The 23,818-nt window shown below is 50.3% G+C and overlaps 1 protein-coding gene across 1 annotated transcript; it reads left to right on the plus strand.

Moving 5' to 3' along the window:
- Positions 1 to 1,067: 1,067 nt before the first annotated feature.
- OXTR (oxytocin receptor) lies at positions 1,068 to 23,026 on the plus strand. The gene is made up of 3 exons (XM_047746077.1): positions 1,068 to 1,330; positions 2,192 to 3,281; positions 21,133 to 23,026. The coding sequence occupies exons 2-3, from the start codon at positions 2,354 to 2,356 to the stop codon at positions 21,378 to 21,380; spliced, it is 1,176 nt and encodes a 391-aa protein (XP_047602033.1). The 5' UTR covers positions 1,068 to 1,330; positions 2,192 to 2,353; the 3' UTR covers positions 21,381 to 23,026.
- The last annotated feature ends 792 nt before the right edge of the window (positions 23,027 to 23,818 follow it).

The raw sequence follows: 23,818 nt of genomic DNA on the forward strand, positions 1-23,818 counted from the left end.
TCTTTAAATTTTATTCATTTGAATTTTGTTTTTTAAATGATATTATGGGGCAAGAAAAAGACAACTTTCACCTCTTCCCAGGGCTGCTGGAATTCCCAGGCCCATCCAGGAATGCTCACTCAACTAGAACCTTGGGACCAGGACGGAGTAATGGTCTGTCCCTGGGATGTCCTGGCACAGGGCTATAATTGTGGATTCAGGAAACCCAGTCCGTGACTAACTCAATTCTCTCCACATAATTAAAAGAGGGTGAAGGGAAATGTCAGGAGGAAGTATGCATTTAAATTTTAAACAGCCTTGTTCATTTTTGAATCCTCACCTTTTATGCCTTAATTCTTGGTCTCTGCAAATTACTTAAAAAAAAAAAAACAACACCTGATTTTAGAATAGAAAAGGAGTTAGGTATCAGAAGAAGATGTCTTTAACATTTCTTCTTCCTTTGGCATCATGTAGGATTTTAATTTTGAAGCATGACAAAGAGGCAGAAATGGCTTCGGGCCACAAAGGAACAGAATCAATTTAAGAGGAAGGTAGATTTTTTTCCTTTTCTTTTCTTGAGATCTTTCCCCTAAAACTACCTAAAGAATGAAGTCCTCTGCCAGTGCTGATTAGAACAGAAGGCATTTCTCATTCCTTAGGAATGGGTATAGGAATAAAAGGACTTACTTGAATTCACTGCTAAATCCAGTATATCAAGCTCAGGGGAGGGGAAAAATAAGCGTTGAAATTAACCTGATGTTTGGGAAACGTCAGTTAAATGCTTTTGCAACTTCATCACCATCTACTCAGGGGAAAACACCGCTGTCCAAGCTTCCCGTTTGCCTGAGAGTCAGGAGCTTCCAAACCAAGAAAGGAAGAAACCAAGCGGGTTATTTATGAGCTCCCTCCCTCTTGCAGTTTTAAGCCACTGTGAAAGAACCCTGTTTATTACCGTTCTGGGGCGAACGCTGGGCGAGTTAACCCTGCTCCGCGGGGTCGGCGGGGCCTGCGCTCCGCGCCTCCCAGCGGACTCGTGTGGTGGTGCAGCCCCAGCCCCAGGCTGCAGAAAAGCGGGGCACCAGCAGACAGCGCCGCATCCTGACGCTGTCAGCGCGCACAGCCTCGGCAGCGCTCCGAGCTCGCCTTCTGTCCCTATCCAGTGACCAGTTAGGTGCGGGCGAGGGGATTCCAGCTGAGGCTTCAGAGTCCGGGACCGCACGATAGTATCAGACTGGGTGCCGCCAGCAGCCATCCCAACCTGGCCTGGAAGCGCACGCGTCTTCGGAGCTGTCCGCGGCGGTGCACTTTCCCCAGGGAGCCAACTTTAGGCCAGCTCGAGGACTGGGTGCAGGTAGCTGGGTCTTGCGCACGGGTAGACGGGTTGGTTGGGGCTGGAGGAGTCATTGGAACCCAAGTGGAGGTGGTGGGGTGCCTCGCGCCCCTGGTACCTGGAGACGCGCCCCGAGCTCTGAGAGACGGCAAAGAGACCGCTCAGGCTCAAGATGCATAGCCCTAAACTGTCGAGGGCTAAAACAGCGTTGGCTTCCCGGGACTGCTGGGCTGGGGAGGATCCTTATGAGAGGGGGTACCCGGAACAGCATTTGGGAGCCCTGGGGGTAGGTATTCAGACAGGAGTTCTTCCAGGAGGGGCCTCTGGATTGGGGACCCACCGAAGCAGTTGTTGTGGAAGTTCGGGGGTGAGAGGGGATGGCTAGACGTCTTAGAAATAAGAGGTTGAAGGGGGATGGTTCTGAGCTGGAGCTTCCCAAGCCAAGTGGACCTTTGGGGGAATCTCCGAAGGAAGTAACTGGAGGAAGGAGAGATGGCTGTTTTGGGCATCTGGCGGAAGATCGAAGTGCTGAGGGTCTGGAAGGTGGGGCGGGGCGGCTAGTTTGGGGATCTCTGGGAGAGGTGGTCTGTTTAGGAGGCGCAGTCCCGCGGGAAAGTGATTAGGACCTTTCCCTCTCCCTCAGTGTAAGTGACTTAAAATCTTAAGGAACCGGCAGTCTGGCAGATTCCCGCTCATTTCCAGTGGCTCAGAGGAGGTACCTCAAACGGGGATTTCCGGGGTGGCAGCTGAACCATCCCCGGGGCTGGCGGTTGTACCCCTAGTCCCAAATAATTTGGGGCTCCTGGGAAGGGTACAACTGAGTCGGATGTGCTTCCGGAGAGTAGTGCTTGGTCTTCACAGAGTCCTCTGGATTCGTTTCAGGCTCCGACCAGCAAATCGGTCCTTGGCGTCTCAGCGAGTGAAACCGGAGGAGCGCCTCTCACCCCCGCCACCCCCAGGCGCGCGGGATTACGCGTCCGGCCCCACCCCGCCGCACTACTCCTTAAAGGGCTTGAAGACCAGGGGCGCAGGGCGACCACGGCCATGGAGGGCGCGCTGGTGACCAACTGGAGCGCCAAGGCGGTCAACGGCAGCGAGGCGCCTCCGGAAGCGGAGGGCAACCGCACCGCCGGGCCCCCGCAGCGCAACGAGGCCCTGGCGCGCGTGGAGGTGGCCGTGCTGTGCCTCATCCTCTTCCTGGCGCTGAGCGGCAACGCTTGCGTGCTACTGGCGCTGCGCACCACGCGCCACAAACACTCGCGCCTCTTCTTCTTCATGAAGCACCTGAGCATAGCCGACCTGGTGGTGGCCGTGTTCCAGGTGCTGCCGCAACTGCTGTGGGACATCACCTTCCGCTTCTACGGGCCCGACCTGCTGTGCCGCCTGGTCAAGTACCTGCAGGTGGTGGGCATGTTCGCCTCCACCTACCTGCTGCTGCTCATGTCTCTGGACCGCTGCCTGGCCATCTGCCAGCCGCTGCGGGCGCTGCGTCGCCGGGCGGACCGCCTGGCGGTGCTCGCCACGTGGCTGGGCTGCCTGGTGGCTAGCGCGCCGCAAGTGCACATCTTCTCGCTGCGCGAGGTGGCCGAAGGCGTCTTCGACTGCTGGGCCGTCTTCATCCAGCCCTGGGGGCCCAAGGCCTACATCACGTGGATCACACTCGCCGTCTACATCGTGCCTGTCATCGTGCTCGCCGCCTGCTACGGCCTCATCAGCTTCAAGATCTGGCAGAACTTGAGACTCAAGACAGCGGCGGCGGCAGCGGAGGCTGCAGAGGGGCCGGAGGGCGGGGCGGCGGGCAGCGCGGGGCGCGCGGCTCTGGCACGCGTCAGCAGCGTCAAGCTCATCTCCAAGGCCAAGATCCGCACAGTTAAGATGACCTTCATTATCGTGCTGGCCTTCATCGTGTGCTGGACGCCATTCTTCTTCGTGCAGATGTGGAGCGTCTGGGATGCCAACGCGCCCAAGGAAGGTAGCGCTGGCTGGAAACCCGGAGGGAGCGCGGCGGGACGGGGTCCTTGTCCTGCCTCTTCCACACTGACAGGTTTCTGGGGATCTCGTGCTGGGGATGTGGGTTTCGGAATCCTGCAGGGTTTGAGGCATGGCTCCATTATCCTTTGGCCAGGGGATTTGGGGCTTAACTTCCCTGAGCCTTGGCTTCCTCTTCTGTAAAACGGCCACGATGATGGAAGTACTGGCTCTCATGGGGGTATGAAATGAGAAAATGCGCGCAAAGTCCTTAGCACAGTCCTTGGGCTACATATGGGGCATATGGTTCCTTATTATGAATGGGAAAACTGAGGTTCAAATGACTTTGCCACTTGGTTAGCAAGTGGTGGAAGTAACTTTCTTTCTTTCTCTCTTTCTTTCTTTTAATTTTATTTATTTATTTGACAGAGATCACAAGTAGGCAGAGAGACAGGCAGAGAGAGGGGGTAAGCAGGCTTCTTGCTGAGCAGAGAGCCCGATGTGGGGCTCCATCCCAGGACCCTGGGATCATGACCTGAGCCAAAGGCAGAGGCTTTAACCCACTGAGCCACCCAGGTGCCCCTGGAAGTAACTTTCGAACCCTGTCCAAGCCGAAGCTCTCGCCACTTGAAATTTACTTTATGTTGAACTTCCCCTTTAAGTTCAAATCAACCTGAACTCCTGGGTCTGGTCTGGTTGAGGACTGTGGTAGGTGGGCTATTTGATTTGTCCAGTTTAAGGCTGAGTACTTGAGTAGTCGCTGAGTACTTGAGTAGTCGTAGGAGGGCGGGGCATTGTGGGGAAGTAAGGTCTAAGGTCGAGTCTCTGAACCCCTGGCTTGTTGGAGGCGGAGAGTCTCCAAAGGCAGAGAGGTGAGTGCCTGGTTGGGGGTGGGGGGAGTGGGGAGCGGGGAACTGGCGGTGCCTTGTGCCAGAGACGTTGGTGGTGCTGGGCGGGGAGGGGTGGGAAAAGGATGGGAGGCTCCCGGCAAAGATGCAAATTTTCGGATTTGACCTGGTAGGCTGGGGGATTTCTGTAGGGAGGGAATGAGCTCTCCAGATGGGAGGACTGTGGAGGTCTGGGCTGAGGGTGGTAAGGGGAAGTACGGTGGGGCGTAGAATGGAGTGATATGTGGGGAGGGAGCTTGGGGGAGCAGAGAGCGCCTTGGGTCCTGGGGCTTGTGGCCAGCTTTGGGTTGCTGGGAGCTCCAGACAGCTTCACCTTCATTGCACACAATTCTAATAGCTCATCTGCAAAGAGCAGGAGGGATGATCAGTGGTGGTGAATGACTTACACATTTTGTTTGCCTGTAAGCCCATAGCACTGCACTGGGATGCAGGTGACTCTAGTGATTGTAAGAGTAGAGCAAGGGGTTTGCTTTAGACCCTTTTTGCAGAAATGTCCCATTTCTAAATATGATCACTCCTGCTCCCAGAAGTCTAAAATACAACCATCCCGTGGAAGCCGAAATCTCCCTTCGTTCAGCTGGATAATTTTCCTTTGCTGTCTTTCAGAAACCACAGACTCCTGGCGTTACCCAGCCCTGCCTCGTAATCCAGCATTTTTCTTAGCGGCCAGGACAGTTATCATTGAGCACATAGGGGGCACCTGTGGTGCTGCAGGCTGGGGCAGTGGGGAGGGGAGGACTGCCGGGCAGACACAGCAGAGCCAGCCTGGCTCCATTGTGTAGCCCCTGGTCACAGTTTACAGAAAGGGTTCAGTGGTCCAGGGTGGGGAAGGTGCTTTCTCCAGGTCACACTGTCAGTCAGAGGCAGACTAGAACGGGCGGGTGTGGGAGGGAGGGTTCCTGCTCCACCTCAGCTCTTTCCTCCTGTGCCAGCCTTCTGATAAAGGACACAGAACTAGGGAGTGGGCCCAGCCAAAGGCACCAGTGGGTGTTTCTCATTAAGGTATCAGACTACATCTGTTTCCTGGGCGGGAGCCAAAGAAATACCAGACCTGGGCCTTGAGGAGCTCAAACCCCAGTCCTTGAGGAAGTGAGACTGATACTGAGCAGATTCTGGAGATGCCTACTGGGGAGCCCTCCCTCTAGCCCTCACTAGTGTGGGACTTTGGGTGAGGGGTCCCCTTCTCTCCCTTGGCTGTTAGTGTCTTGCTTTTAGAATGAGGACATTTCAGCACTCATTCATTTCCCTCTCTTTCCTTCCCCTGGCTTCTCTCATTCATTTTTCTTCCTGGTGAATTTTTCTCCCTCCCTTTTCTCCCCCACCCCCCTTCATATGACTTCTTGTTGTCCACCCCTTCACCTGCTCTCCTCTTCCTATTTTCCTCCCTAAAAATGAGAATATATGGTCAACATATATCTTAGTTACTGAGTGAGGTTTCGATGTTTCCTGTGCTTTGAAAAGGCATCAGATAATAATACATGTCTTTGTCTTAAAAACAAAACACAAGGGGCGCCTGGGTGGCTCAGTGGGTTAGGCCGCTGCCTTCGGCTCGGGTCATGATCTCGGAGTCCTGGGATCGAGTCCCACATCGGGCTCTCTGCTCAGCAGGGAGCCTGCTTCCTCCTGTCTCTCTGCCTGCCTCTCTGCCTGCTTGTGATCTCTCTCTGTCAAATAAATAAATAAAATATTAAAAAAAAAAAAAAAAACAAAACACAAGAGGAGAGAGAATGAGGGAGCATCCGACTAAAGTGGGGGCCAGAGGACTTTTGTGTGCATGCTGTCCCCTGAGGATTTCCACGGTGGGGCCTTCTCTCCTGGTGGGGCCAGGCTCCTGCTCTCAGGCTCTAGGAGCAGAAAGAGAAACAGACTCTAGGAACCTCAGGTCTTCCCTCTGTTCCTTGGCTTCTTTCCCAGTTCAGAGGAAAGGGTGGGTGCCATATGGAAAGCCCAGGGCCCCCTCATCCTTGGCCCTCTGTGTCCTGGGTGTTCCGAGAAGAGAACAAATGAAGACAGTGGGATTCATGATGCCTCCTTCCAGGACCGGGCACCCAGTCCCCATGTGAGGGCCTGTCCAGCATCGAGGACTTGGGCTCTGGCCACAAGCCCCGCCAAGCCGTGCCACGGCCTCAGGGCAGCAGTGGGGGTCTGAGTGGACTTGGGCTCAGCTGGACTGCAAGCTCTGTGCCCACCTGGCATTAATTGGGATAATTGCAAGTAGCAGGCTGGGCCATCAGAAATAATGGTGTTTACAGTCAGTTTGGAGACATGACTGCCTGGAGGCCATCGGCAAGTGTTAAGGAACAAAACAAGGAGATACTTGAGCTATTCAAGGAATTATGATCAGCACCATGGAAGGAATGCACAGCCCTCACTTTCCAAGATGAAGGGAATTGAGAAGAGATGCAAAATATCTAGATCCGGGCCCCTTGCTCTGCTCATCTCCTGGGGGGTAGAGGCTGGAAGTTCAGGAAGCCCACTGAGAGCAGGCAGAAGTTCTTGCAGGAAGCCCAGGGGCAGGCAGGTATAGATAAAGGTGGATGGGGCGCCTGGGTGGCTCAGTGGGTTAAGCCTCTGCCTTCGGCTCAGGTCATGATCCCAGGGTCCTGGGATCGAGCCCCGCATTGGGCTCTCTGCTCAGCAGGAAGCCTGCTTCCCTCTCTCTCTCTGCCTGCCTCTCTGCCTACTTGTGATCTCTGTCTGTCAAATAAATAAATAAAATCTTTAAAAAAAAATGTGGAGGGAGTGCGGCACATGTGGGATCTGTCCCTGCCAACAGCTTCGTTCTAAAAACGTCTGAGGGAAGGAGAAGCTCCGAACTGAACCGTGGGCTGCCAGAGGGGTTGGAGAAGTCACACTGGCCTTTCAGCTGTCCATGTGGCCCTTTGCTGACCTCAAAACCCCCTACCTCTCTGAGGCTTTGTGCACCCTGACCTTCTCTGCAAGCCCAGGCACTCCTTTCGCACCTCTCTCCTTTCATGGGCTTCTTTCCCTCCTACACCTGCATTCACACCAAGCTCTGCCTTTAGGGGTTCAGAGCTCACCTTGCTCCAAAAGTAATGAGAGGTTGGCCACAAAGATTCAGGTACTGTGGCAAGACAAAGTAGATACAAGGAAACCTGGATGAAGGGGAGAAAGGGATAGGAAAATTATAATATAATCATAGTAATAATAATAATAAAGGCTCTGTGTGTAGAGGTGAGCCATGCATGGAGTTTCCTTTCTCTAAGAGCCAGAGCAAAGACAGAAACTCTCAATTTCAATATTTCCATTGTTCAGAAGAAAAAACAGAGAAGAGAAAAGGAAGAGGAGCACTGTGGTAATTACTGCACTCCTTCCCACCCAAAGCCCAAAGCCACCATTGGAGCCCTGCGTTAATGAGGCTGGTGAGACCACAGGAGGAGGAGTGAGACCAGACACCCGCGGCGCGTGTGCACCAGCCCCATATGTATCTTGGCAAGCAAATTCCACTGTCAAAGATTCAGTGCTGACCTCTCCCCTTGAACTCAGTGCGATTTGCTTGGCTGCTGGCCCCCAGGATTCCGACCTGGGGTAGTTGGGAGGGAGGAAATGGAGAGGGGGCATGTCTGTATTTCCAGGGGTTCACTGATGCTGGTTGGATGTGGTGGGGGTGATTTTGAGTCTCCGGCTCTAGTTTTTGGTGAAATGCCTGGTCCTGTAGGCAGAGATGAGAGAGAAGCGGGGACAGGTTGACAGATGGGGCAGGTGTGCCACCCGTCCACACTGAACACTATTCGTGGCTCCTGTCTGGTGCCTGGAAGCTAGGGGAGAAGCTTTTGAATTAAAAAATCTCACTAACACTTCATAGATGAGTCATATACAGAATAGTCCCTGTTTTCTCTCAAACTGGCTGATTTCCATGGGAGCAAGAAAATGCCCAGAGAAGAAGGTGGGGACCTCCACTCCACGGAGACTGTGGAGGGACCTAGGGACCTGTCTGGTGGGCCAGCACAGCGGGCAGGCACTGTGGAATCCTGCGTGGTTTGTGCAGGGAAAGAAGCACGCGTCTGGCCTATTTGGAGCTTGCTCTGCCCTTTTCTCCTGTGTGTCCTTGAGCAAACCACTAGACCTCTTTGGGCCTTAGCTTCCTCCTGTATATAATCAAGGAAGCAAAGCCTACCTGTGGGGTTGTTAGGAGAATGACAGGGTGTGCCTCGAGGCACCTGGGGGCCACGTGATCAACATCACTCTTCTCCTCTTCCCCCATTCTACTTGTTAGGTTTTGTTTGCATTCTTGGGATGGACTCTGAGAATCTTGGCAGGTATTCCTGAGGAAGGAGATGGGCATTTTTTCGAAAGAGCCCAGGCAGAGGGGATTGGGGCATGGAGAGGCAGAGCCTGTAGAGGATAGGCAGTGCATCCAGGGTGGTGGGGATGTGGAGGAGAAACTTGTTAAGGTTGGACTGTGAGCCTGGTCACAACAGGGACCCCTTCTTTCTGCTCACTAGTGTGCATCCACTGCCGAGCATGGTGCTGGGCACCCATCAGAAGCTCAGCCAATGCTGGTTGAACAGACACGAGGGATATGGGAGGAAAAAGGTGCTTGAGATGGCCTGGGTTGGGTGTGTGGATTTGGATTCCAGAGAGATAAGGATCTTCTAAGCAGCCCTCCAACACTAGCATTGGCTGCCTGGTGAAGAAGTGAGCGCCCTAGTCACTTGGGGGCAACCAAACCTCTGTCAGGGGTGTTGTACTAGGAGGAAGGTGGAAACGCACAGGAGGCCTGGTGTTAAGTATTTCCCTGTCTGAAAATGAGCTTTCCAGCTCCTCCCTTTTCCTGTGGAATTGTGGTCCCTCTGGTGTGGCCTACCTACCTCACCTTTTCAAGGATGTTGTGCCCTCTGGGGGATGGGGAGGCTGTGTCTGGCTGTGGGTCTAGGTCCTCTCTGGAGAGACCTCCCCCTGGCTCTGGGTCCTCTCTGGAGAGACTGGGCTGGCAGGTTTGCTGCCTGAGGGCTTGGGCCACCTGACAACCCCAGCACTTTGCACTGACAATTGTTGGAAATGAAGGGAACCTCATGGGGTTCACCCTCAGGTGAACCTGTGCTCTGCCAGGCCCTGTTGCATCAGCCCTAGGAGACGGCACTGGGCAGTGCTGAGAGCTGGTCTTGTTGCCTTCTCTGTGATTTGGGGCATATCTCTGTGTGATCTCTGGGCCTCCATTACCCCCAGCAGACCTGTGGGGCTAGAACAGGACACCCTCTGTGGCCATCTGCTTCAGTGACATGAGGAGTTAGAGTAGTTGGAAACAGGAGGCCCCCACTTGTTGAGTACACAGTCCCACGTCTCATCCTCACCTGAACACAGCAAGGTAAAGGGGCTTTGTCCCCATTTTACAGAGGAAGAAACTGAGGCCCAGAGAGGCAAGACCTGCTTGAGGACACTGTTGAGTGAGGCATGGAATTTGAACCTAGGTCTTCCCTAGGCTGCCCTGTCACACTGGCCTTCATCCCTAGGCCAGCATTTTCAAGGTGGCCTACCACTCTTGGCCTTGGGATCTGCTGGGTGCTTTTAGAAGTATCCCCTGCAGATATCCATCCAATGGAAGAAATGTGCAGCAAAGCCTCCTCCAACAGATTTTTTTTTTCTGTTATTGATCAAACCTCTTGGGGAGAAAGGTGAAGTCACCTGGGACAGAAACCCAAAGGGGAAGCACTCGCATTAGCCAAAAACATAACTCACAATTGCTTAATGACAAGAGTGTGGTTGTTAACTGTCCATCTCATTGCAATTTATCCCCAGAAGGGCCAAGTTCAAGAGCTCTTCAGGGCAGAGAATGATCTGTCCAATTTCCTCCTGCCCTTCCTCTCCCACTGCTTTGCCTATCAATGGCTCACCTAAAGACCAGACCCTCTGAGGTGCCTGGCCCACCCAAACCTTGGGAACAACATCCTTGAAAAGGTGAGGTGGGTAGGCCACACCCGAGGGACCACAGTTCCACAGGAAAAGGGAGGAGCTGGGAAGCTCATTTGCAAACAAGGAAACACTTAACACCAGGCCTCTGTGCATTTCCACCTTCCTGGTCTGGCCCCAGAGCCCTGCACCCTCTTTGTGACCCCAACATCTCTACTCTCCTGGCTCTCTTGGCTGAAACACCCAACACACACACACCTGGCTGCCTGTGTCCTCCTGGTACCACCCACTGGGCACTGTGTGTTCAAAGCCTCCGCTTCTCGGATCCTCCTACTCCCTGATGACCCCTCCATTCTAGCTCTACCACACATCTCTTTTTGGGTGGAGACTAGAGTGTCTCGATGTCAGCACTCCTGACATTCTGGGCCCTGTAATCCCTGTTGGGTGGGCAGCTGTCCAGGGTGCTGGGGGATGTTTGGGCAGCATCCCTGGCCTCTGCCCCCCTGTATCCCACTGGCACCTTTCCATCTGTCCTGACCACCAACAGTGTCTCCAGACATTGCTGAATGTTGCCTCTGGTTAAGAAGCGCTGGTTTAGACCCACTATGGAGGTGTGGCCTGACCTAGTATTTAGTAAACAAGGACACCCTCGTCACCTCTGTCCTGGGCTCCGGCTAAATCTGCCTTGTAAACCCCTGATGACTTGCTGGTTCCCACAGGGTCCTTCTGCTGAGCACCCATGCTGATTCTGTTCTCCCCGTAGGGATGCCCACTGTAGTCTCTTCTGCAGAGACTTGTCTTTCAAAGGTCAAGTCCAGGTGTGGATTGCTTTGTGGCACAATTCCAGGGGGTGCCCTTTACCTCTTGGTCTGTGAGAATGATGCTCCCAGGAGCCTTGCAGGGCACAACTTGGCAGCCTCATCCGGGGTCTTCTTCCTCCTCTGAAGGCCGATGCATCCACTCTGCAAACAGTCATTACTGCCTCCCAAGGTCCTGTCCACACAGCCTCTGCTTTGATACCTTGGTCCTCCAGTGAGGGGAGTTTGCAGGAAGCCATCCCCAGTTCCTCACCTGCCCTCCTGAGGCCAACAGCTGGCATTTGCATGAACATGGGACAGTCAGGCCAAGAAGGGTTACAGAGCTCTGGAAGTAACACCTCATTTTCTGCCCAGCTGGTATCGGGCTCTTAGGTCCTGAGGTATAGCATGATGGTGTGGCAGCAGTGACCTTGGGCAGTTGACTAAACCAGCCTAGAGCCCAGTTTTCTGGAGTTAGGAATAGAGTTTAGCTTGTGGGCAGGGTGGGCTCTGCCTGCCAGAGGCATGGTGCCTGGCATATATAGTAAGTGCTCAATCAGTGTCTGCTTTTCTTTCTTTCTTTCTTTCTTTCTCTTTCTTTCTTTCTTTCTTTCTTTCTTTCTTTCTTTCTTTCTTTCTTTCTTTCTTTCTTTCTTTCAAGATTTCATTTATCTGAGAGAGAGAGAGAGAGACAGAGCAGTAGAGAAAGCACAAGCTGGTGGGGAGGGGCAGAGGGAGAAGCAGGATCCCCACTGGGCAGGCAGCCCTGATGTAGGACTTGATCCCAGAGGATCAAGGTCAGGTCAGGACTCTGGGATCCTGACCTGAGCCCAAGGCAAACTTAACCAACTGAGCCACTGAGGCGCCCCCAAGGTCTGCCAGGTCCCGGGCTTGGTCAGTGCTGTTGGGGGTGGGCGTTGTCGGGAGCTCAGGAAGAGCGGTTTCCGCAAGAGGGCTGCAGTTTCTGGTGAGGGCCGGAAGCAAGCCCCTGGGTGTTCCAAACCAGCATGAAGAGGTGAAGAGAAACAAAAGCCTTAACTGGAGGACACAGCAGGAGGGGAGGTGGGAAGTTCTAGTTCTGGGTTTTAGAAGTGGCAGGGGGCTTTTGTCCAGGGGGTGAGCAGGAAGGGGGTGTAACCAGGCAGTGGAGTCGCAGCCCCTGATTTCCAGCCACCCACAGAGGGGCAGCCTTGGCCAGAGTCTCCAGTTGTGCTCTGCAGGGAGCTGGAACTTACCCCCACAACGGCGATGCTCCGGCCCACACCTCACTCCGAGTTACAAGGGTCACTCTTGCTCATTCCATTTTTCTCTCTCTCTCCACCAGACCTGGATATCTGGGTATGAACCTGATTTTCCTAGAGGGTACTGCATGAGAATCCACTCGTGGGGTTAAAGCCCCCTCCTATTGTCAAGCAGAGAGATTGCCTTTTTGCCTTTCCAGCAGTTCTATCAGGACTTCCGGTCCGCTAATTTCACGCTTCACTTCAGTTCAGTCCCTACTAGAACTCTTCCTGTTTTTTGCAAATGACACCCATCCCCCCAGCCACAAGTCTGGAAATGTAAGTAATGATACTGTGAAGGGATGCCACAGGAAGAGAGATCTTTACTATCAGTGTTTATTTATCCCCCCTCCCTCCTTTCCCCCCTCCCTGATGAGTGCCCCATGAGGCATTTGTTGATTCTGTCTCCCTGGAGGAAAAAAATCAGGAGGGCTTCAGAGAGGAAGCAGCATTTGAAAAGGGTTTCCAAGGATGAGTAGGAGCTGGCTGTGCAAAGAAGCACATTCCTTGTTGACCTCATGGGGCAGATACTTTATTATTATCTTTCTCCCTAGTAATACTTATAAAATTTCAGTGAGCTGCAGAGCTCACGTTGGCGGAGTGGGGGAGCATCTTGTTAAAATGCAGAATCTGATTAAGGAGGTCTGGGAGGGAGCCCGAGAGTGCATTTTCACCAAGCGGCCAGGCTATGCCTGTGTAGCCTGCCCATAGAAGGACTACATATTGAATAGGAAGTCTTTAATATCTTACCTCTTTTATCAAAATGTGCAGTTTGCCTTTGCACCTGTGGTTGAAATTGGCTGCATGGCCTGTCGTTCCCTGCAGGGTAAAGAAGGGCTGGTTTTTTACCAAAAAGCCCCAGCCCTTCTGCTTCCAGAATTTGGGCAGTGATGTAATAGATTCCCCCAGATTTGGACAATGATATAATAGAAGCTCGGTTAAAGCTATGTAGCCCACAAATTTGGCTTTTAATCCTGGCTTTATAATACGTGGGGTGATCACACATCTGTGAATTTTAAAACCATTCCAATGTTGTAAAATTGTGGTCTTTTCAAAAAAGGCACTCCATAATACATGTTAGTACTCAATCTTTATGTGAGTATACATTCAAAAATCGTAAAAAGAAAAAGCCTTCTGTGAACTACAGCTCTCAAATTCTTATAAAGCTCATCTAGGAATAAGGTACTTATACCCAAATTCCCAGTCCCCTTGTTGAGGGGTGTGGTCCTGAACCAAGCACTTGGTTTCTGGAGCGAGGGCCTCTTATGAAAGTGGGTGGGCTTGATTTGACTCTGAGGAGAGGTGTCAGCTAAGCCACACGTCTTTGAAGTGAAATGCATTAGTTGCCTCAGGCACAATGCAGCCCAGAGAGGCCACGGCCAGCTGCCCATCAGCTGTTCGGGGCTAATTTGGGCCTTCGGTGACAGGATGGAGGGGGTGCTGGGAAATCTGAACATGGGAGTTCTTGGGGCTTGAGTAAAGCCAGGCTCGTAGGCTGGTGGAACACTTTGGGGCATACCGTCCTCATCCTCAAGTGGTGCTCTGCCACCTACCCCTCCATGAATCACAGTGCTTAGTGGAAATACAGAGTTGTGTCTGTCTCCTGCGTGTAAAATTGCCCAGCAGGGCATCTGGCTTTTGGTGGGTGGCCATTTCTGTTCACATCTCTTGCTTGGTGCCTAGGAGCCCCGCTTGAGGATCACCCCTAGTCCTCAGGCTTGCACCCGCACAGCAGCCCCGCCCCCTTCCCCCAGTGCTGCCCCTCCCTGTTGAATAGAGTGCTGTGTTCTCTATGTTTCCCTTGAGAGTAGGTCCTGTGACAGTGAGCACAGGGCATGAAAGGATGCTAGAACATCTGATCTCCTCTTTTTCCTCCGAGAAAAGCTAAGCTGGTGACCAGGCAGGTGTGAGGACCAGTCCCTGGGCCAGTGCCTCCCAGTGGCCCCCCATTTTTGGCAAGGACCAGAGAGAGCAGTTTGCACCACTCAGGGCTCAGTTTGCACTCAGTTTGCACCACCCTGGGGAGGGATGTTATTTTTATGGGGAGCAAGTGGAAGAGATGGGGTCCCAGTGGAGCTCTGGGTTCCTCCTCTGCCCTCCTCAGGGTTGCAACCACCTTTCCTTTTGGCTTTTCTTAAGTCACTGGCTGAGTAAGCTTTTCCTTTTTTTTTTTTTTTAAAGATTTTATTTATTTATTTGAGAGATAGAGATAGAGCTCAACTAGGCAGAGAAGCAGGCAGAGAGAGAGGGAGAAGTAATCTCTCCACTGAGCAAGGAGCCTGATCCGGGACTCAATTCCAGGACCCTGGGATCATGACCTGAACCAAAGGCAGCCACCCAAGCTACTGAGCCACCCAGGTGCCCCTAGGTAAGCTTTTCCAAATGGATGATCAGGAGTTCCTTTGGTGTCATGGCATCCAACCCCAGGCCTCTGGCTTTTCATTTTTTTTTTTTTTTAAAGATTTTCTTTATTTATTTGAGAGAGAGAACGAGAGATAGCATGAGAGGGGAGAAGGTCAGAGGGAAAAGCAGACTCCCCATGGAGATGGGAGACCGACGTGGGACTCAGTTCCGGGACTCTGGGATCATGACCTGAGCTGAAGGCAGTTGCTTAACCAACTGAGCCACGCAGGCTCCTTTTTTTTTTTTTTTTTTTTTTTTTTTTTTTTTTTTTTTTTTTCCAATTTTTGAAGTCATGGAAAAACAGGCAAAGGACACTTTCTTTAATTGATCTGGGATCCGGAGCCTCTAAACTTTGGGCTTTAAAAATGATGCAGCTGGTCATATCTCATATCTGTTAATAACGATACTAATCACCTGAATAAACACTGCAATTCACAAAGCCCTTTTACACCCCCCACCAGTTTTTTCAAAGTCCTTGCAAGTGTCACCTCCAGTTTATAGATAAGGATGTTAAGGCTCATACAGTAGATGTGGCTCAGAGAAAGATTAGGTGGAGGATTCAGACCCCACGGGTTTGCATCTGAATCTTGTGTCCCTGGCTCCTCCCTGAGCCAGGGCTCCACTGGGGCCCCTCTGTGACCACTTGCCCACCCCCTTGGCCCCAGAGGAGGTGCGGGCTGTAGACCACACCTTTGGAGGAGTTGTGGATTCTGACTTCCAGCTCCTCCTTTTCTGCACTGACTTCATCATTGCTCTGCTTTGTCTGACATGTGGCCAGGGGCCAGGGTTGGAGTTGGGCAGCAGGGAACGGCCCTTCAGAGAAGCCAGAATTAAGGCAAAGGGGTGGGCCTTTGTACATTTGCATGGACTGGTCATTGGGTGTAGGCTGCTCCTGGGACAGGGGTTTCTGTTGTGGTGAAAGACAGTGCCCCAAAAGGAACCCAGCTGAGAGCCTCACTGGCCAGCTCCCTGGTAGCTGGGAAATGAGCCGCGCTGGGTCCTAAGATGAGATCTGGGCTCAGGGCGCCATGCCATCTGCTGCAATTCTGCTAGACCCAGCTCGAGGTGGCACCACGCTGAGTCGCTTTTCAATGGTGCCTCTCTAACAGCTACCCCACGGGTAGATGTGTTTTGACGAAGACAGTCTTGGGGCACCCATTTGGTCAGTTGGTTAAGTGGCTGACTCTTGATTTTGGCTCAAGTCATGATCTCAGGGTTGTGGGATCGAGATCCGAGTGGGGCTCTGCACTGGGCATGGAGCCTGCTTGGGATTCTCTCTCTCCCTCTGCTCCTCCTTCCACTCACGCTTTCTCTCAAATAAATAAGTGAAAAAGAGAAAAAGAGAAAAACAAAGAAAAAGAGAGAAAGAAGTCCGCATTTAAGGATTTTGGTCCAGAAGAACACCCTGCGTGTGGCGTGCACCAGAACCTCGAGCTGGAATGCTGGAGCAGAAAGGAGAGAGGGCAGTTTGCGGTGCAGAGACAGATGCTTCTTCCCTGCGATGTCCAGGCTTGCATGTGAGTTAAAACGGGTCTTCGTACTGAAATCTGCAGGGCGAGATCAGACATTCCCAGGACCCCAAAGAAGATGGAATAAGGCAAGGACATTCTCCTCCATCGCTGGTTCGTTGTTTCGGCATACCTTTGACTTTGTGGGGCCTCGGCAACCCCCTCGCTCTCCCTGAAGATGGCCCATTGTTTCAGTCTGTTTAAACCCGTCCGGAAGTCACAAGCTAGCTGAACAGGGTAGATAAGCTTGTTGGTTGGACTGGTGGTGCGGGCCTGTAGAGCCAGGAAACAAATCTACGTATGAGCTGACCTCCTTGGCCATGCGGTCTGGCCCAAGAGACTCACTGGATGGACACTGCCATATGTCAGTGCATCTTCCAGCAGCTCAGCCACTGGGTCCTGTGTCCTGTGCCCCACCCTGGGCTATCTCAGATTCCAAGACACAACCCAACCCAGGGAGCAGCCTCTCCCCATTGTTTCACACGGGTTGGCGTTAACTTTGTTATCCTTAAGAAAAGTAGCATTTACTGGGCGTGTACACATCATGGTAGTGATAATGGTAATAACTGAGTACGTTAAGTTTTTACTTTTACTGAGTGCCAGGAATCATGATGGGTACTTGGCGTCCTGACTAGTGAAACTTGGCAATGATTCTGTAAAGGAGTTCTTTTTATTACTCCTATTTCACAGATGGAGAAATTGAGGTTAAGAGGTTAGATGACGGGGCGCCTGGGTGGCTCAGTGGGTTAAAGCCTCTGCCTTCGGCTCAGGTCATGATCCCAGCGTCCTGGGATCGAGCCCCGCATCGGGCTCTCTGCTCTGCAGAGAGCCTGCTTCCTCCTCTCTCTGTCTGCCTCCCTGCCTGCTTGTGATCTCTCTCTCTGTCAAATAAATAAATAAAATCTTTAAAAAAAAAAAAAAAGAGGTTAGATGACTCGCCCTAGAACCCACAAAGTGCAAAATGGCAGAGCCAGGATTTGTGCCGGAGTCTGGGTAACTTGAAACCAAAGCCATCACAGGGGTGTGGGGAGAAGTGGGCGGGGCTTGCTTTGTGGGATTCCCCCCCCCCTCCTTAGGAGCCCTTTCCACAGCTTTTTAACATCTGCCCCTCCTCCAGGCATCAAGGATGGGCTAGCTTTCTGTAAAGGGCCAGGCAGTAACTCTTTTAGGCTTGTGGGTATAAGGTCTCTGGAACAGGTACTCAGCTTTCTCCTTGTAGTGCAGAAGCTGCCATAGACAATATATGAATGAATGGGTGTGCTGTGTTCCAATAAAACTTTATTTAGAAAAACAAGCATCAGGTGGGATTTGGCCCCCATAGGCCAAACAATAGAGCTTGTTGGTCACTGGTCTAGACCAGGAGATATCTCTGCTAGGAACGATGATGGTCTGATAGGAGGTAATGTGTTTCCCATCCCAGATATACTTAGATTATAAAAGATCATCACTGAGAAGAGGCAATACCCTGCCTCCGTGGGCAATTCTACCTGTGTGGGAAAAGGATAGTTGCTCTCTGACTTGCCCTCAAATCATACCCTAAGAGGGATTGTCTGGCAAGCCTATGTCTTTGCTTTGAGACTGAGAGGATTCACTAACTGGTACCAACCTGACATGTGTGAACACTGACCTAGTTTGAAAAGGAATAGCTTCATTAAGTTCAGGTAGAAACACGGGATGACATGTTGTGTGTCCCTGGGGAAGTCACTTCCCTTCTGGGCTTCCCTTTCCTCACACAGAAGACGGGGATGAGTCTGCTTTGAAAACCAAAGGGTCCTGTGCCAACTTGAGCAGTGATTCCCATGGTCAGCATCACTACATGGCCCTGTGCTCTTTTGGAAACAACATCGTGAATTGTGAGGACAATATTTTCCATGCTTTGTTCTATTCCTGTTGGCTTCTCTAGCCACCAGAAAGGGCAACAGTGTGGTCTAAACAAGGAACAGAAAAAATGCAGAGAGCCTGTGAGGGGCAGTCAATCAGTCCCCTGCTTAGAAACCACCAAGGGCTCCCCACTGTCTGTAGACTAAAGCTTAGGCGGCCTGCACTCAAGGTCCTCCTCAGCCTGGCTCTTTCCTGTTTCTTTCCCCGTGAAACTCCCTTTCCACAACTCTGGTAGTCCCTGAATGTTTTTGGACATTCTCACTTATGTGCCTTCATTCCTATTGCTTCCTTCCTCTGAAATGTCCTCTACAGCTGGTTCCTGATTCCCAGAGAGCTCTCCTCCCTGCTGAGGGCTGGCATTTCCACCATTGTGGACTCCTGTCTCTAGACAGTTAGGATATTGCCAGATTTTTAAAAGTGCAATTGTGCCCTTCGCCTTTGGCAACCTGACAGGAGCAGGTTCAGCTTAGAGAGGGTCATCTATCCCCCAGGGAGCCAAGCCAGGCCCATCCTACGTGTCTGTGGCCACCGGGATGGGAGGGGGGCAGAGGCACCTGCCTTGGTCCAGAGTCCTACAGGGGCTGGCCACACAGAGGAAGGGAATCTCCATTGGGGGTGGGGGGTGGTGTATCTGGAATTCATTAACTGTTTCCTTTTTTGCTGTTGATGTTTCTGTATGCTTTTTTTTTTTTTAAATAGAATAAATAAGTTAAATGATCCAAATGTAAAGTCAGGCAAATAGCTTAAGAGAAAAGATAACAGTTTTAACTCTATACAGTTAGGTAAAAGGTGGTGCCTTCCTGTGCAAGCCTGTTCATTCCTGCTCTGTCCTCTCTCTTGTTTTCTAACCTTACATGCCTGCATTCTTGCCGCTGAGTCTGGTAGTTTATTTCTCAGGGTCTTTTTAAAATTTTAACCGTGTGTTGATTTTGCCTCCTTTATTTTATACATTGAATTTTTGAGGACATTCTGTTTTTAGTCTTGGTGATTTCTCACCAGAATTTCTAAACTTAAATTCATCTTCTTAGCTACTCAATCAAATATGTATTTTTTTCATTCTCTTTTATAGAAAATGAGCAGTACTGACTTTTTCCCCCTCCACTTTTCCACTTTCCTGTTCTTTACTATTTTAGTCTAAGGTTTAGATGCTCCTCCTTTGTTTCCCTGGACAGTCTCTTGTGCAAGACTTTCCATTTTATCTGCTCTGGTTTACTCTTGTGCCGACAGGTGCACCAAGGAATTAGACCAGTGGTTCTCCAACTTGTGTGTGTGTCAGAACCTCACCCCCAAGAGTCTGGTCTAGTAGGTCTAGGGTAAGGCCTGAGAATTTACATTTCTAACAAGTTCCCAGGTGACACAGGGATCCCAGTTTGAGAACCAAACCATCATCTTGTGGATAATCATCCTTCCTCCTTTGGTGACTAGGTGACAGATGTCTGACAGATGTCTCCATGCTTGCCTCTGTGGTGGCATCTAGGTCTTGTGGCTTCACAGTCCCTGTGAGAAATCTTTTCCTGGATTCAGCTGTTGAATTCTGGAGGTTTGTTTTGTTTTTATTTTATTTATTTGTTCATTTAAGTTATTTCTATGTCTGACGTGGGGCTCAAACTTACAACCCTGAGATTAAGAGTCACAGGCCACTCTGAGCTAGCCAGGCGCCCAGAATTCTGGAGATATTTTCTGAAAACTTTCTGCAGAAAAGATCAAAGAGCAGCAGATTTTTCAAGCCCTCTTGCAGCTGCCTTCACTGGTAAGGATGTGGCTGTGAGCAGCATTCTTGGGTGTATTGCTGTCCTGGCAGGTTTCTGGAGGGAGTGCTCACTCTCCTCCATTGGTGGGAGAGATCTGTAGTTTGTCAGATGGAAGTCTATTTCAAGAAACTCAAATTTTTTCCCTCTCCTCTACTTGGAAGTATATAGGATTAGGAATTTTTCTTTTCTTTCTTCCTTCCTTCTTTTCTCCCTTCCCTTCCCTTCCTTTCTTTTCCCTTTTCTCCCCTCCCCTCCCTTCCTTTCCTTTCCTTCCTTCTTTCTTCCTTCCTCCCTCCCTACTTTCCTTTCCTTTTTTCTTTCCTCGACACCCAGCATGGGGTTTGAACTCACAACATGAAGATCAACAGTGGCACGCTCTAGTGACTGACCCAGCCAGGTGCCTCAGGATTCAGAATTTTTCTTTCTTCTTAAAGTTTGAATTTGCAAAAAGCAGTGTCTTGAAGTTGATCCTTAATTTTGTCTGGAACACAATAAATCCCTAGTATAATGGCTTCTGCCCAGTACCTTAAAGAATTTCAGGATAACCTTTTCTCCTGTGTGAGTCTGATTTGTCATGCCGAAGCGTGCTCTTAGGGGTACAGAACTTTCAGTGTTCTCAACGGCGAAGATGGCAACGCTTTCTTGCCACCATGCCTTTGCCTGGGCCATTCCTTTTGCCTGGAACACTCTTCCTCCGTTCTCTGCCTAGAAAACTCCTAAGCATCTTTCAGGTTTCGGCTCAAACGTCGCTTTCTGTAAGACTGGCCTATGATTAGCTCCGAGTTGCTCCCCTTCCTTGGTCTGCCCAACCGGCCTGCATTGTGCCCACCCTGTGGTGCTACTCATTTTATTTTTGTGTCCCCAGGGCCTAGCCTGGTGCATGGCACACAGTCATGATAGCAGCTACCGTGTATTGGGCCCTTACTGTATACCAGGCATTTTTTTAATCCTTGCAGTCTTCCTGCGTGTTTTGCATGCTCTTGTTATCCCCATGTAAAGATTAGCAAATAGCAGTCTCCTGGGGAACTAAAGTAATTTGTGCTGGCAGAACAAGACTACCAACTAGGTCTGGCAGCTCCTCGACTCTGTGCTCTTGGGCACTCAGAGTCGTGGGCACTGGATACGCGCTGGGTGAGTTATGAATGAACAGGTGGCTGTGACGTGCGCAGCTCCTGCTGACGGAAGCATTCGGCGGGTACTCTTGACGAGAGAAAGGACAGGGAGCATTCTAGGGCTTGGCTGAGCCTGGGAAGGCTGGGGTGTGTGTGTGGTGGGGGCAGGCTGAGTGCACACCCGGAGCCATGATGTGGACGGCAGGCAGAACTTGTCCCTCTACATCTCTGTCTTGTGACTCAGCACCTGGTGCCTGGGGAAGGCTGTTCTCGGGAAATGATGGTGGCCCTCCAGTAGTGATGGCCTGTTCTCCTTTCTCCCCACGCCCCCATCCTCCTTTCAGCCTCGGCTTTCATCATAGCCATGCTCCTGGCCAGCCTCAACAGCTGCTGCAACCCGTGGATCTACTTGCTCTTCACGGGCCATCTCTTCCACGAACTGGTACAGCGCTTCCTCTGCTGCTCCTCCAGCTATCTGAAGGGCAATCGTCCGGGAGAGACCAGCGTCAGCAAAAAGAGCAACTCATCCACTTTTGTCCTGAGCCGCCACAGCTCCAGCCAGAGGAGCTGCTCGCAGCCATCCACAGTGTGACCCGGCTGGGCCAGGACTGCCTCTTGTGGCTCGGAGTGTGCCGGCATAGACAGTCTGCCCCATGGTGGCAGTGTGCGTGTATGTATAAGGTACCTTTCAGTTTGCACCCTTCCACACCTCGGGGTAGCTTGAGTGGGGTGGGAAATTCTGGCATGGGTTGGGGAAGTAGTCTCCACGGTGGAAATGTTGGGGTGACTCAGCCATCAGACAGTCCCTGGATCTCCCCTGGCCTCCTACGGGGGTTTATACGCCCTGCCCCCACTGCTGCTCTCATTGGTTGATGGGTTGGTTTTATTCTCCTGGACCTGTCATTTCTCTCCAGTATCTTTTTACTCCTTTATTCTGGGATCTCGTGAAAGGTGGTAAGTATGGGATTGGTGTGTGGAAGCTTACTGTTCTGAGCTCAGAATAAGGAGTGGGAGTGGGACCTCAGATGTGGAGGGTGGTGCTAATATCCTTCTGACTTTAGAGTGCTTTTACTTTTGCATGGAACCGTCCCAGCATCCTTGGGCACCAGCATGTCAGAAGATAGCCCTAGGAACAGGGGATTCCCTTATGAAACCATTTGGAATTGGCAGCTGATGAAAAGTTGGGCTACAAGTGTTTAAGAAGCTAATATTTATGTGAAATAGTCAGGAAAGAAAAAGAAACAGAAGGCATCCAGGTTGGAAAAGAAGAAGTAAAATTCTTGGCAGATGGTATGATTTTGCATGTAGATAATTCTAAGGAGTTCATGCACACATACAAACCCATTAGAACTAATAAATGAATTCGTCAAGGTTGCAGGGTGCAAGGTCAATATGCAAAGACCAGTGGTATTTCTTTATACTAGCAACTCACAATATGAAAATGAAATTAAGAAATATACGCATTTATACTGGTATAAGAAAGAAAAAATAGGCATACTTTTAACAAAAGAAGTATAAGACTTATACCCTGACAACTACAAAATATCATTGAAAGAAACTGAAGAAACTCAGAGAAATGGAGAGACATCCTGTGTTCATGGATCAGAGACTTAAATATTATTAAGATGACAGTACTGTCCAAAATGATCTACAGGCTTAATGCAGTTCTCTTATCAAAATCCTGGTTGGCCTCTTTGCGTAAATTGATGAGCTAATCCTAAAATTCACACAGAAATGCAAGGGACCCAGAATAGCCAAATGATCTTTTGGAAAGAACAAAGTTGGTGGATTTACAATTCCTGGTTTCAAACTTCACTACAAGGCTTCAGTAATCAAAGGAGTGTGGTACTGGCATAAGGATAGACATGTGGATCAATGGAGTAGACCAATGGGATAGAATGGAGAGTGCAGTTAAAACCCCTCCCATTCATGGTCAATTGATTTTTGACAAGTGTGGCAGAAGAATTCAGTAGGGAAGACAATCTGCTCAACAAATGGGACTGGGAAAACTGGTAATACACCTACAAAATGATGAAGTTGGTGAAGGGGGTTAAGAGGAACAAACTTGCAGTTATAAAAGTAAGTCACAGTGATGAAAAGTACAGCACAGGGAATATAGCCAATGATATTGTAATAACTTTGTATGTGATTACACTTACTGTTTGAGCATTGAATAATGTATGGGATTGTTGGAATTCTATCTTGTTCACCTGAAACTAATAAAGCATTGTATGTCAACCATCCTTCAATTAAAAAAAGAATGAAGTTGGGCTCCTACCTCACACTGTGTATAAAAATTAACTCAAAATGCTTCAAGCCCTAAATGTAAGAGCTAAAACTATTAAACTCTTAGAAGAAAACACAGGCATAAATCTTTGTGACCTTGGGTTAGGCAATGATTTCTCAGATATGCTACCCAAAAGCACAAGGAAAGGAAAAAAATAGGTAAATTAACCTCATCACGAAACGGGGTACACAACCTTTGTGCTTCAAAGGACACTGTCAAAAAAGTGAAAAGACACCTCACAGAATGGAAGAAAATATTTGCAAATCATATACTCCTATCTGGAATATATCAAACACTCTTACCACTTAACAATAAAAAGATAAGCTGGTTTTTTTAAAGGGGCAATATATTTGAATAAACAAATAAATAGACATATGTTTATATTTTCCCCAAGGAAGACATAAAAATGTCCAATAAGCCCATGAAAAGATGTTCAATATTATTATTCATTAGGAAAATGCTTGTTCAAGCCACGGGGAAATGCCACTTCACACCCACTAAGATGGCTGTCCTCAAAGAGCTGGGCACTAACAGGTGTGGGTAAGGATGTAGAGTCACTGGAGCTCTCCCGCATTGCTTGTGGGAATAGAAAATGGTCCAGCCTCTTGGAAAATACTTTGGCTGTGCCTCAAAAAGTTAAACATAGAATTACTATATGAGCCAGAAATGCCACTCCTGGGTATTTACTGAGAAATGAAAGCATACACAAGTACAAGAACTTGGACATAAATGTTCCTGACACC

Source organism: Lutra lutra, chromosome 1 (assembly GCF_902655055.1).
Source record: "Lutra lutra chromosome 1, mLutLut1.2, whole genome shotgun sequence".
Lineage (NCBI taxonomy): Eukaryota > Metazoa > Chordata > Mammalia > Carnivora > Mustelidae > Lutra > Lutra lutra.

Excerpts from the sequence above, each read along its gene's own strand:
- OXTR (XM_047746077.1), top strand. The coding sequence starts at position 2,354 with ATGGAGGGCGCGCTGGTGACCAACTGGAGCGCCAAGGCGGTCAACGGC. Across the intron at positions 3,282-21,132 it reads TGCCAACGCGCCCAAGGAAG|CCTCGGCTTTCATCATAGCC; the intron begins GTAGCGCTGGCT and ends TCCTCCTTTCAG.